Genomic DNA, 13,628 nt, shown 5'->3' with positions numbered 1-13,628 from the left:
TCACAGTTGCTGTCCTTGGTCAGTGCAGACCCAGAGTTCAGAGATGGATCTGCAGAGTTCACCTCCCAGCTTGGCACTTTACTCACTCTACTGCCCAGGCACTTGCTTGCCACTCCTCATTGCTGGCTGCCCTACTGGCTAATCAGCACTCTGCTCCTCTCCGCCAGCCACCTTGCTGGCCAACTGGTGCTCCGCATCTCTCCGCCAGCCACCCTGCTGGCCAATTGTCACGCTGCTCGGCGGCGCTCCACTCCAGTCCTCTCCAACAGCTGCCTTGCTGGATGATTGCCGCACCTCTCCACTGACCACTGTGCCAGATGATTGCCAACCCGCCAGGATGCCTTCAAGTCCCACCACTTAACATAGCTCTCAGTGATTCCAATTGTTAGTATGGGATCCTCACTGCTGGTACATACTGGGCAGTCTCTTACACCAGAAACACTGTCCCAAAGCAGGTTTAACACTCAAATCCAGGTATCAATTATTTCAACTCCACAGCATGTAACAAAACTTTCAATTGAGTCTAAATTAGGTTTTTTATTACACAGTGGTGAAAGGATGGATCAGATGGTCTCTAGCACCCTGCAGTCACATCCACCCCGCCAAATACACTTACTCATAATCCCACCACCACTGCTGGTCTGTGGAACCTATGTCCCCTGCCATTTAGTTGATCAGTCATGGCATTCCAAGCACAGTTCTGCTTCCCTTGGTGCACACAACAAGGATAACAACACTTTCTTACTCCTGTTCCAATAACAAGGAGACTGGGGATGCAACACCAGCCAAAAGTGATCATTTGGGCAAGTAATCCCATCATGCTGAGCACCTAGGCAATGTGCAATGCAAATGAGATCAGTTCCTGAAGTCCTATTCCATAGCTCATCATTAGATGTCAGGGGAAAACTCATTCAGACCCTGCTTACATTACAGGGGTTTGACACTATCACAATGAAACATTGTCAGGTTTCAGAGTAGCAGCCGTGTTAGTCTGTATTTGCAAAAAGAAAAGGAGGACTTGTGGCACCTTAGAGACTAACAAATTTATTTGAGCATAAGCTTTTGTGAGCTACAGCTCACTTCATCGGATGCATTTGGTGAAAAATACAGTGGGGAGATTTATATACACACACAGAGAACATGAAACAATGGGTTTTATCATACACACTGTAAGGAGAGTGATCACTTAGGATGAGCCATCACCAGCAGGAGGGGGGGGGGAAGGAGGAAAACCTTTCATGGTGACAAGCAAGGTGGGCATTATGCAAGGCACTGAATTTATCCGTATAGAGTGGAAATCTATCAACTTCATGCCCACTTTGCTTGTCACCATGAAAGGTTTTCCTCCTTTCCCCCCTCCTGCTGGTGATGGCTCATCTTAAGTGATCACTCTCCTTACAGTGTGTATGATACAACCCATTGTTTCATGTTCTCTGTGTGTGTATATAAATCTCCCCACTGTATTTTCTACTAAATGCATCCGATGAAGTGAGCTGTAGCTCACGAAAGCTTATGCTCAAATAAATTTGTTAGTCTTTAAGGTGCCACAAGTACTCCTTTTCTTTTAATGAAACATTGTGATAAGGTCATTCTGATGGGTGCAAATCAAAAAAATTTGTTGTGCAAAATATTCTGCAATTTTGAATTTTCCTCCTGATTTGGGACAAAACCACCTTTCAAAATGTCACCGCAAATGAGGCCGCGAGCAGCTAGCTCCCAGCAACCTGGCATGGGGAGGAGTTCGAGGGCCCTGGGAGATGGAGGGAGCCACACAGCTGCTGAGCCCTGGGAGCGGGGGAGATGCTTTTCACAAGTGACTTGGGATTTTGGGTGTCTCGATTTGTGGGACACCTGGAAGGGCCTAGCTCCAGGGGGGGCTGAGCAATCTGCTGCCAAGACCTGGCCTTTCCAGGGGCCCCCAAATCACTCGTCACTTCTAAAAACATTGGCCCTTGTCTGGGCCCATTTGTGCCTGATGGGCTTCTTTGGAGCCCCCCATCTCTGTGTCACTATTGAGTCCAATGAAGTGAGGAAACCTGCTCGGGCCTCTGCTGGTGGGGCTCCGAAATCAGCAAGGGGATGGGCAGGAGCCTGCAACGCGGAGGCTGTGAGCTGCCTGGGTGGATGGGGAGATGGCTGGGGATGAGCCCTCAGCACAGCTAATTCAGCGACCCCTCTGCTGCACCGACCCCGTGTCGCTACACCTCCACTGCTGCACTCATCACCACACAGAGAGCTGGGCCCAACCGGCCGCTGGCCATAGTAGCTCACAGTGAAGCTGTGCCATCCTGCCCCACCCCGGCCTTTCCCATTCGCCCTCCCAGAGCAGTGCAGCAGCCTGAGCCAGGGGCATATTCATCTCTGTGCTGAGAGCTGCCTGGACACTGAGCAGAACCAAAGTCTAGTGCTGGGACCCCTGAGACACTGATGCCCCGGTGTCCCCACAGGCAAAGCCCCTCCCAGGGCCGCTGCCTCTTGCCATGGGGACTAGTGCGCTTTTTTGGCCTCAGCCCTTCAGAATAGCAGGGTTGAGCTGGGTGAGATCTGCTTCCACCCATCTCCTGACAGAGCCAGCCAGGGAGCTCCAGCAAGCCCCCCAGTACCAGGCCTGGGCACCCCTTGGTGCTGCTGTGAACACCCCGTCAGCACCAGCACAGACCCTCCTTCCAGCACTGATGTCACCTGCCAGGTGCATGGCATCACATGCCATCCCAGGGACCCGGAACTGCTGCTTCCTGGAATGCTTCAGCCAGGGAAGCGGCTGTGGGTTAGAAGCCACTGCAGTCTCCTGGCACCTGGCAGGCAAGTTTAGGCGGGCTGTGGGGAGAGGGTGTTTCTGACCCTGGACAAGGGCCCTGCTGCACCTGCACCCAGCACATGGTGTAACAAGGAGCCGTGCTGGGCAGGGCCATGGTGCCCTGGGGTGATGGACACAGAGAGTGTGTGGGCAGCTCATCGCCCCTTTACCCGCCCTGGTTCTATTATGGCGGCAGGGTGGGGGGTTCCCTGTGGGCTGAGCTTCCCCTCCATCCCCCTCAAAAGCTGCTGTCGTGGAGACCATTCCATAGCCACGGTAGGCTGGAGGGTGCTGTGGCTGGAGCCATTGCCAGCAGCTCTGAGAGCACTGGCCCCGAGGCCAGCACTGCAGCCACGGCTGTGCCAGATGCCCTGCATGGCTGCACGTGGCTGGCCGAGCCCTTTTCCTTCCCTCCCCCCACCTCGGGAACATCCTGTTCCTTCTTGGAAGAAGCTGTTGAAAGTGCGGCTGGTTTCCCATGTGCTACTCTAATGAGTAACTGCCATGATCACCAGCCCTGCAACTGCCCAGCCCCACCCCCTGCATCTGCAACTCTGACTGCACCCGACCTGCAAATACTGGAATATTGTTTACACATCGATTCTGCTGCCATCACCACTGGGAATATAAATCAGGGCTGGTCCCCCGGTCTCTGTGCTTGGGGATTGGCGTTGCCTGGGGGGCAGGTTTCAGGGCAGAGCAGCCCTGGCCTCCCACCTCCCTTCTCTGCGTTCCTGCCCTGGTAACACTCCCCTCTGGGTCACTCTGCAGGTGAAGAATATGGAGAAACTGCAGCTTTGGCTCCTCATCCTCGCTGGCTTCTCAGGAGCGGTCGCCCAGACAGGTAGGGGCAGAGCCGGCTGTGCCAGGGGGCCAAGCCCTGGCTGAATTTGCAGAAGGATGGGGCTGGCAGCTGGCTTCTGCAAGGTTTAAGATGACCCTTGTTATTGCGATGATACTGCTGCTGCAAAAAGCAAATGCAATTTTGGGTTGCATTACCAGAGGCACAGCCTACAAGTCACGGGTGGAGATAGCACCGCCCTTCTCAGTGCTGGTGAGGTCTCAGCTGCTGTACTGTGTTCAGTTTTGGTCCCCAATGTACAGAAAGGTCGTAGAGAAACTGGCAAGGATCCAGAGGCAAGCGACCAAGATGATCGGAGGGAGGGAATGCAGGCCGTCTGAGTACAGGCTGAAGGAACTGGGTAGGTTTAGTTTGGAAAAGAGGAGATTAAGGGGGAATATGATAGCGAGCTTCAAATACTTGAAAGGCTGCCATAAAAAAGATGGAGAAAAGTTGCTCTCTCTTGCCACGGAAGGCAGGACAAGAGGCAACATGTTCAGACTACAGCAGAGCAGATTTAGATGAAAAACTTCCTAATGGTAAGAATAGAAGGACAATGGAGCAGACTCGTAGGGAGGTTGTGGAAGCTCCTTCACTGGAAGTTTTCAAAAGGAGGCTGGAGCCATCTGTCTGCGATGGTTTAGCCACAACAAATCCTGCATCTTGGCAGGGGTTAGACTAGATAACCCTGGCGGTTCCTTCTAAGCCCATGGGTCCATATTCCAAACCCTCTTCCTGGCTTGCTCGTCGAGTGCGTGGGGAGAGGAGGGGACAAGCCGGGTTTGGTGCTGGGACCCTCACTCACTCAAGTCCCTCTGCTGCAGCGGGCCTGGGTGCTGGGGGAAGCTGTGAGCTGTCTCTGCAGTGACAGAGTTCCCAGGTTCTTGGCTCAGCAGCTCCTCACACTGAGAGTTGCCCCCACACAGCAGCTGCAGAGAAACGGAAGAGAGGAAATCGAGGGAGGGAGAAAGGAGGTTGTAGGGGAAGACAGGGCTCCATGGGGCATCGGCCAAAGCACTCACCTCCCAGCACTAAGTCTCATTGCCAGATATACTGCACAGCCCCAGAGAGAGGTGCCTGGACAGAGCTGTGTGGGGGGAGCTTAGGGCTGGGATAACAGGGGGCTGCAGGTCGGGATTGAGGGGCATCAGCAGAGCTGTGTACATGGCCCATTGCACAGCAAGAGCAGGGGCCTGTGGATTGTGGCCACGGGCAGAGGTGAGCGCATACTGTGACGAAGCGGGGTGTTCTTAATGTTTCCTCTGAATATTGTGGGGGTGCCTCAGTTTCCCCTATGCAGTTCTTAAGTATCTAGGTGGTGGGATAAGGGTACAGAGTAGCAGCCATGTTAGTCTGTATTCGCAAAAAAGAAAAGGAGTATCCAATGAAGTGAGCTGTAGTTCACGAAAGCTTATGCTCAGATAAATTTATTAGTCTCTAAGGTGCCACAAGTACTCCTTTTCTTTTTTGGATAAGGGTGCATGATCCTTGCAGAGCCCTAGAGGGCAGGTGTGTGCAGGGGTCTGGACACAGAGAATGGCCAACACCCTGGTCCTGGCAACTGATGGCCGGGCCCTTCCCCCCTGCAAGGTGAGAGATAAAGGGTTGGAGAATAAAGGAATCAGGTGACCTCCTGGCCCAGGAAAGGGACAAAGCCCAGAGGAGGAGGGGCTGGAGAGAGTTTCAGTTTGGGGGCTGGCTGGGGACATGGAGTGAAGTGCAGACATGGTTGTCTGGCTCACTGCCCCCCAAAATGGATCCAGCTGAGGGGTCCTGTTCTCTGCACCTACAAGCTCTGTGTTAGACCATGTTCCTGTCATCTAATAAACCTTCTGTTTTACTGCCTGGCTGAGAGTCACGTCTGACTGCGGAGTTGGGGTGCAGGGCCCTCTGGCTTCCCCAGGACCCCACCTGGGTGGACTCGCTGTGGGAAGCGCACGGAGGGGCAGAGGATGCTGAATGCTCGGAGGTCAGACCCAGGAAGGTGGAAGTTGTGTGAGCTGTGTGTCCTGCAGACAGGCTGCTCCCAGAAAGGAGACTTCCCCAGAGTCCTGCCTGGCTTCGTTGGGAGCAGTTCCAGAGCATCTCCCGAGGACTACATGACTCATGCATGGGTGGGAAGGGGTGTGACTGTCCAGGGATAGGAATAGTAGTTTTTCTGCAGGCCAGGGCTGGAGGCAGCCCAGACTGGAAGGGCAGCAGGTACCGAGATCGGGGTCCCATCTCTGGTCACAGAGTGAGAGGGAAACTCGCCCTCTGTCAACCCAGCCTGTCTGTCGCCAGCCAGGACTGAGCCTCCTATCTGAGAACATGGCCCAGGTTCCATCCAGCCTCAGCTGGCACAGGGCCAGCTCCTCAATAGGTGCAAATCAGCAGAGCTCTGGTGACATGACTTGTTGTGCCTTGTTAACACCAGCTGCAGCTCAGGCCCCATATGTTTCCTCATGGGAGAGGTTGAAACCTAGAATGAGCCATTTTCTGACAGGCTGAAATTTCCTGCATCCGAGCACCCATGGGGATGAGGAGCAGCTCCCCTACAGGGAGCGAACAGCACCACCCCTCGCAGGGCACGTTTCACCAGGGGATCCGCAGGTACCATGCAGATGAGCTGGGATTCACTCGCAGATCGCCCCCTCCACCAGCAGAAGTCACCATGGGGGCGGGACCCAGTGGGTGTTTGTGCACAGCAGCTGCATGGCAGAGCCCTGGCGCCAGGCGCAAAGAGGGATGCTGTCTGCAGGGGATTGTGGCTGGTGAATACACTGGGCTGAGCTGGGGTCTGACAAGGCCTTGCTGTGGGGATCAGAGTGCCAGCCTAGTCGGACAACTGGCATCTTCCTACCAGTCAGCTGGTCCCATGTGAATTCTGCGTCACACCAAGTGATTTACTGATTCCAGTCCACCAAGCCAGTGGTGAATCCATTAGCCAGGTGCCACAGGGCAGGGTGCCACGGGGTGGAAGGGTGGCAGGGAGGGGCCAGTGCCAGGCGGGTGGGTGGCCGGGACTGGGCAGGCTTGGCCGGAAGCCTTGGGGTAGAGCAGATTCGGCCAGGTGCTGTGGGGAGTAGACAGGCTCGGACCCCCACAGAACCTTGCGGTAGACAGGCTCAGACAGGCACCGTGGTGTGGATAGGAGGGGGAACGGGCGGGCTTGGCTAGGTGCCCTAAGGCAGGAGGGAAGCTGGGCAGGCTCAGCCAGGTGCAGTGAGAAAGGGGGGACGGCTCCTGCCCCCCTGAAGGCTTGTTACACTCTGTGATGAGTTGCTTGGGGTCTCCTGGGGATTGGCAGGCTCAGCCCAGCTCAGTCCCCCCTGCATGGGGAGGGCCGTACCACCGTGCCTTCCATTGACCTTATGCGGAGCTGGGCAGGGCGACACACTCACTCCGCAGGCAGGAACGGAGCAGGCAGGGGAGCCCCATTGGCCTGTGGCCCAGGAGGATCTGGAGTCCAGCAGTCTCTGGGCGGGCCCTGGCACAAGAGGCACACCCCCTGCTCCAGACAGCGCTGCTGGGCTCTGCCCCAGGCGCCATCCCAGGTCTGGGCCCAGGGCTCTCATTCACCCTCCTGGTCAGTGGGCTCTGCAAACCCCAGCACACACGGGACTGCCATACTCTCAGGCAGCCTGCGGGGCTCAGACCCACGTGGGTCTGTAGGGACCCACCATCCTCCCTGGAAATGGCTGAAATCAGACCCTGAGCTCTGGGAGACAAGCAGCATGATGCTGCCCGTGCTCTTCGCACAGGGACCGGGTTAGGGCACAACTGCTCTCCCCTGACTGCCAGGCAGCAAATGCCACCTAAACTGCCCTGCACCAACCTGCACCCCCTGCCCAAACTCCCCCCAGCAACCTGCACCCCCCATCCGAACCACCCCCCCAGCACGCTGCACCCACTGCCTGAACCGTCTCCCCAGCACCCTGCACTCCCTTGTCCGAACTGCCCCCCCAGCACCCTTTATCCCCCTGTGCGAACCGCCTCCCCAGCACCCTTCATCCCCTGCCCAAACTGCCCCCCCAGCAACCTGCATCCCCCTGTCCGAACCACCCCCCCAGCACGCTGCACCCACTGCCTGAACTGCCTCCCCAGCACCCTGCACTCCCTTGTCCGAACTGCCCCCCCAGCACCCTTTATCCCCCTGTGCGAACCGCCTCCCCAGCACCCTTCATCCCCTGCCCAAACTGCCCCCCCAGCAACCTGCATCCCCCTGTCCGAACCACGCCCCCAGCACGCTGCACCCACTGCCTGAACTGCCTCCCCAGCACCCTGCACTCCCTTGTCCGAACTGCCCCCCCAGCACCCTTCATCCCCCTGCCCGAACCGTCCCCCCCAGCACCCTGCACCCCCTGCCCAAATCATCCCCAGCACTCCCCAACCAAACCACACCGCGCACCTGAACCACTCCCCCCAGCACAGCCCCCAAGTCCCCACGCAGTACCCTCCATCCCCCTGCCCAAATCACCTCTTGGGGTCCACCCCATGTCCCAATCCCACCCAGCTCCGTTCTGGGCTTGGTGGGGAGCGCTCTGCTCCTGAGGCACTAGCCCACTTCCTGTGGGGCTAGCAGGGCAGCCAGGCCTCCTGATGAAGTGGTGCTCCAGCCCAGCTTGCCCAGCCCTGGGGCACTGATGGGGCAGGTCAGGGCAAGTGCCAGGCTGTGAGGCTGACACAGAACCCAGCCTCACTGGCTGCCCGTGTCTCCCTGGCAGATCTACACGGCAAAGTGTTCGTGTTCCCTAAGGCATCTGGAACTGCCCACGTCATCCTGAAGCCGAGGCTGGAGCAGCCGCTGCGGAACGTCACCATGTGTCTGAGATTTGGGTGCGACCTGACTCGGGCCTACAGCCTCTTCTCCTATGCCACCAAGGCCAAGGACAATGACTTCCTCCTCTTCAAACCCAAGCCCGGGGAGCTCAGTCTGTACGTCGGAGGTGAACTGGTCACCTTCAAAGTCCCAGAAAGAACAGGAACAAGCTCTGGGTGGATGCACATCTGTGCCAGCTGGGAGTCCACCACCGGCATAGCCGAGCTCTGGGTGAACGGGAGTCCCTTACCCAGGAAAGGGCTAAAGAAAGGCTACTCTGTTGGCACCCAGGGTGTGCTCGTTCTGGGGCAGGAGCAGGACACCCCTGGGGGTGGGTTCGACATAAATCAGTCGTTTGTTGGGGAAATCACAGATGTGTACATGTGGGACACTCTGCTTTCCCCGGATGAAGTTAGCCTTGTCATGAACAATGGGGTCCTGTCTCACCTCATCCTTGACTGGAGAACCCTGAGCTACGAGACCAAAGATTATGTTGTCATTAAACCCAGCCTGCTCCCAGTGTACTGAGGGCCCAGCACTGCTTGGCTAGTGGAGCTGGAAAATGGGTGGGGGCGCAAAGCAAGGAATTGTCTGTATCATTGTGGTAATGTAATGGACCTGCTCGGCAGGGGGCTGGCCAGAGCCCTGCAATGGGAAAGAGGCAGGTGTGATCCGGAGATCTGCACATGGACCTGGGACCAGGGAGCTCCTCACGTCTATCAACAGCTCTGACCCCAACTCCTGCTGGGACCTTGGGAAATCACATGGGCCAGATTTGCATGGGTGCTCACCCTGTAACAGGGCCAGCCACCCCTGAGCATCCCCTGGTGGCCAGGGGTGGCTCTGCGGTTCCCTGCCTCAGTTTCCCCTCTTGGACTCTCAATCATTCCCCCAAAGCCTTTCATGAGTGCTCAAAACAATTACAACAGCCCTTCTTGGGGTCTGGTTTAAGGCTATAAAATGCCAAAAGATTCAAAGAGCCCCACCCAGCTTAGCCTATGAGCAGACCTCTGTGCCTACCCATGGCTCCAAGGGGTCTGCAGGCAAAGCCCTTTGCTGGTCCCTCAGCCTTCTCAGAGTCCCTGCAGCACACCCTCTGCAGCATCTTTGCACTCTTTCTGACTGGGCTCAGCCCTTCTTCCCGAGGGGGCTGTTCTCTGCTGCAGCTCTGCCAGGCTCCCTGCCACTGCCCATGGCCTCCCCCATCTCTAACACCCTCTAACTCATCTCCCCTGAAAATGGCCATGTCACAGGCTGTGGCCATCCCCCTCAAGGGGCAACCACCCTGAGGCACACACCTGTGCTGAGCTTTTGAGCACTCACCCTTCCCTCCTGTGAGGTGCTGATGGCAGCACGTGCCTTCCGGGGAGTTGGGAGGTAGAACCAGACCAGGGCTGCCTTGTGAACAGTGCGCAAGGGGTTCAGGCACCCGAGCCCCACTCAGTTCAATAGGAGTTTGTGCCCAGCCAGAGTCTGTGATGTGCTTGGAGCACAGCAGTGCTGGAAGTGTCAAGGCCCTTCATGGTCACCATAAGCAGAGCCTGCCAGAGCAGACCAGCTCCATGTGTCCAGCTGGATACATTCCTGGGTTGGCTCAGTGCTGGAGATGTTTCCCAGCCTTGTACGTCATTGTCTCCATTGCTGCTGGGAGGCATCCCAAGAACTAGGCCCAAGGAGCCCCACAGTTACCCTGCTGCCTCTCCACTGGGTGCCTAAGGCCGAGTTTGGAATGACTGTGATCATCTGTGTTGTAAGAGACTGTGCCATTGTCCCAGGGGCTTGGGGCCCTGCCAGCCCCAGTAAATGACCCTTTCAGCTGAGCTGTGTGCGTGGTTATTGGGAACCCACCCAGTGACCTGCAGGGCCCAGTGAGGTGGGTGTTGTGGTCAAGACCTCTTCTAACACCTGTTAGTGCCCAGACAGGGAAAGAACAGGTGGGCGGGGGCTTGTAGCGCCAGGCCTTCTTCAGGTAGCTAAAGGGAGGTCTGAACAGTTATCCATCCTGTTTCTTTGGTTGCCAGGTGCCTGCTTTTCAACCAGAAAGTCTGGTCGAAAGGGGACCTGACAATGTCCGGTCAGATGTACTGAGTGGACATCAAAAGGGCAGTTACCACGGGGTGGGGGGAGACACCGGCTCATTAAACCATGCCAGCCCCACCTCAACCAGAACCGCCTCCTACCTGCAGGTAGGCTCTTTGTCAGACTGCAGCAGCTGCTGCAGCCCCAGAGCAGAGGGGAGAGCCCAGCCAGTGGGGAGAGGGAGGTGGAGACGATCCAGTGAGGGGGAGAGGGGGAGAGAGGAGCGATTGATTGAGGCAGGGCCATGGGGAGAAGCGGGGGAGAAGGAGACAGGGCCTCATGATAAGAGGTGGAGCTGGGGTGGAGCCTTGGGGGAAGGGGTGGGGTGGGGGGCAGGGACTTGGGGGAAGGAGTGGGGAAGAGAGCGGGACGTTGGGGGTCTGGTTACCAGCCATCCAAAAGGTGGCAACCTTCACTGTTTCTGAGAGCTACAATGCATTGGTGTACAGGAGAGACTGATTCCACAAAACACCCTGTCAGTGTGTACTGCTCTTCACACAACACAAAGAAAATGGAGAAACCACACAGGCACTGTTGGGTCAGCCTCACTTTGCACACCTGTGTGTGAGTGTGCACGCACACACACATACACACTCACTCTAAGCTCAAGGCCTCTTATCCCCTTCAGAGGCAGGCAGCTATAAGCAGCTCCCCTTTCTCAGAGATGCTAGCTGAGTGACTGCACAGAACACATCAGGGACAAGACCCTGGTTCTAACCCCAAAGACTTCCGTTTCATTCCTGTGGTCACACTGCCTTAGGCCAGAGCTAGCTGAAAAATGGAATTCCTGTCCTGATAGAGTGGAATTCTTGTCCTGCACCGTGGGCTCCGTCACCCCCTAGCCTGGAGCTGGTAACTCCAGGCTGCCCTGTCCGGCCCGGGGCTGGGAGCTTCTCCCTGTGCAGCTGCCCCATCTGTTCAGGCGACAGCACATAATGCCACACGTTCACCTCCGCTCTCTCCCCACAAATGCCTGATTGGCATCCAATGAGCCCCCGTAGAAGTCCTGGTCCTTCCCCAGGGCAATCACCGGCTCAGCCCTCGGCAGCCCTTCCTGCCTAAGGCTTGCCTGTTCACCGCTGCTGCACCAGCCCCGTGGCCGAGTCCCAGGCCAGGCACTGCTGCTGCTCAGTGGGACACTGAACGTCAGGGGCTTCTTGCCCACGTGCCTCTGATACTCAGTGGGGCTCTCCCGGCAGAGCAGGAGCTGGTCATTGTGTCCCTGGTGGCACAGAAGAAGAGGCCATAGGGCTGGGCTAGGTGGCTGAAGGGTCTCAGGCACACAGTGAAGCTCTGCTGCAGCCTCTCCAGCCTTGGCGACAGGATGGCGCGTGTGTCATTGGACCTCTTGGGGAACACACAGACCTTCCCATCCAAGATCAGAAAATCAGGAAAGAGCTTGGAGTCATCATGGCTAGTTCTCTGAAGATGCCCACGCAGTGTGCAGCAGCAGTCAAAAAAGCAAAAAGGATGTTAGGAATTATTAAAGAAGGGATAGAGAATAAGACGGAGAATATCTTATTGCCCTTATATAAATCCATGGTACGCCCACATCTTGAATACTGCATACAGATGTGGTCTCATCTCAAAACAGATACACTGGCATTAGAAAAGGTTCAGACAAGGGCAACTCAAAAGACTAGGGGTTTGGAACGGGTCCCGTATGAGGAGAGATTAAAGAGGCTAAAGAGATTTTCAGCTTGGAAAAGAGAAGACTAAGGGGACATATGATACAGATATATAAAATCATGAATGCTGTGGAGAAAGTGAATAAGAAAAAGTTATTTACTTGTTCCCATAATATAAGAACTAGGGGCCACCAAATGAAATTAATGGGCAGCAAGCACACAGCGCACAATCAACCTGTGGAACTCCTTGCCTAAGGAAGTTGTGAAGGCTAGGACTGATCTTAAGTGGGATTCTGCCTGTTCCTAGAGAAGGGCAACAAAGGTGTGACAAGACTATGACTATCAACAGATGGCTCAGGCAGTGGTGCTATAAGGAGGGCTTTGGGAAGTATGGCCACTCGGAGGCATTCATGGACAGAGGACAGTTCTCTCGGGATGGACTTTATCTAGTAGGGAAGGAAAGAGACTTCGAGGATGGAGGCTGGCACAACTGATTAGGAGAGCTTTAAACTAGGAATTTGTGGAGGATGGTTGGGAGATGTCCAGGTAATCTCCACACCAGATTTTAACATTGAGAGGGAAGAAAACAAAGTAAGAAAGGATTCAGCCATGGGTAGGAGAATGGACGTAAGGAGGAAGGGCAGTGTGGATACAGTCTAATAGGTCATACTGGCTGTAGAATGTCCACGCCTAACCGGGTAAAGAATGTGAGCGAGACCAAACAGCAAAAATTAAGATGTTTGTACACCAATGCAAGAAGCCTAGGTAACAAAATGGAGAACTAGAGCTACTGGTGCAGGAAGTGAAACCAGATATTATAGGGATAACAGAAACATGGTGGAATAGTAGTCATGACTGAACTACAGGTATTGAAGGATATGTGCTGTTTAGGAAAGACAGAATGAGAGAGGACAGTGAAACAGTGAGTGGGCAGGAGCCAGGGGACGGGAAGGCTGAGAGCTCAGAGCTGCCTCCACTGAGACCAGCTTCTTAAAGAGAAACGCCAGGGAATGTGCCCACGGCATTCTCCATATCCTTCTGCCCCTGCTTTCAGCGCAGCTCCAATCACCATCTCGTTCAGTTCCCCCTGTGAATACACCCCCTCCAAGGGCTTGGCCACACGGCAGCACGCAACACACCTCCTAGCCCAGCTAGAGAGACTTATGCTAGCAAGGCTCGAGCTAGTGCACTAAACATAGCAGTGTGGACATTCTGGTTAAACTGGTGCCACAATGTGTGTGGACGCTCTGCATGGCTGTTTAGCCTGCAGTGGTGTTAATGAGTCCCAAAGGAGTTCCTGGCAGAGCTCACGGGCCTTTTCTTCATTAGACCCAAAGCAAACATAAGGAAGGAGACTAGTAGCATGAATCCAGCTCATCCCCGCCTTCGCCGAAGGCAGGGATCAGCTGAGTGCACAGGAAAGGATTCTCAGGCACGCTCTATTGTCTCAGGTGCGTTGTTTCCCTTTAGCCAGGAACTCTC

The 13,628-nt window shown here is 55.7% G+C and overlaps 1 protein-coding gene across 1 annotated transcript; it reads left to right on the top strand.

Moving 5' to 3' along the window:
* Window positions 1–3,457: 3,457 nt before the first annotated feature.
* LOC119847830 (serum amyloid P-component-like) lies at window positions 3,458–10,259 on the top strand. The gene is made up of 2 exons (XM_038382953.1): window positions 3,458–3,641; window positions 8,345–10,259. The coding sequence occupies exons 1-2, from the start codon at window positions 3,578–3,580 to the stop codon at window positions 8,965–8,967; spliced, it is 687 nt and encodes a 228-aa protein (XP_038238881.1). The 5' UTR covers window positions 3,458–3,577; the 3' UTR covers window positions 8,968–10,259.
* The last annotated feature ends 3,369 nt before the right edge of the window (window positions 10,260–13,628 follow it).

This window comes from Dermochelys coriacea, chromosome 24 (assembly GCF_009764565.3).
Source record: "Dermochelys coriacea isolate rDerCor1 chromosome 24, rDerCor1.pri.v4, whole genome shotgun sequence".
Lineage (NCBI taxonomy): Eukaryota > Metazoa > Chordata > Testudines > Dermochelyidae > Dermochelys > Dermochelys coriacea.
This window is presented reverse-complemented; position numbering and strand designations above follow the sequence as displayed.

Coding starts and splice junctions, on each gene's coding strand:
- LOC119847830 (XM_038382953.1), top strand. CDS start 3,578: ATGGAGAAACTGCAGCTTTGGCTCCTCATCCTCGCTGGCTTCTCAGGA. Junction 3,642..8,344: donor AGGAGCGGTCGCCCAGACAG/GTAGGGGCAGAG, acceptor TCTCCCTGGCAG/ATCTACACGGCAAAGTGTTC.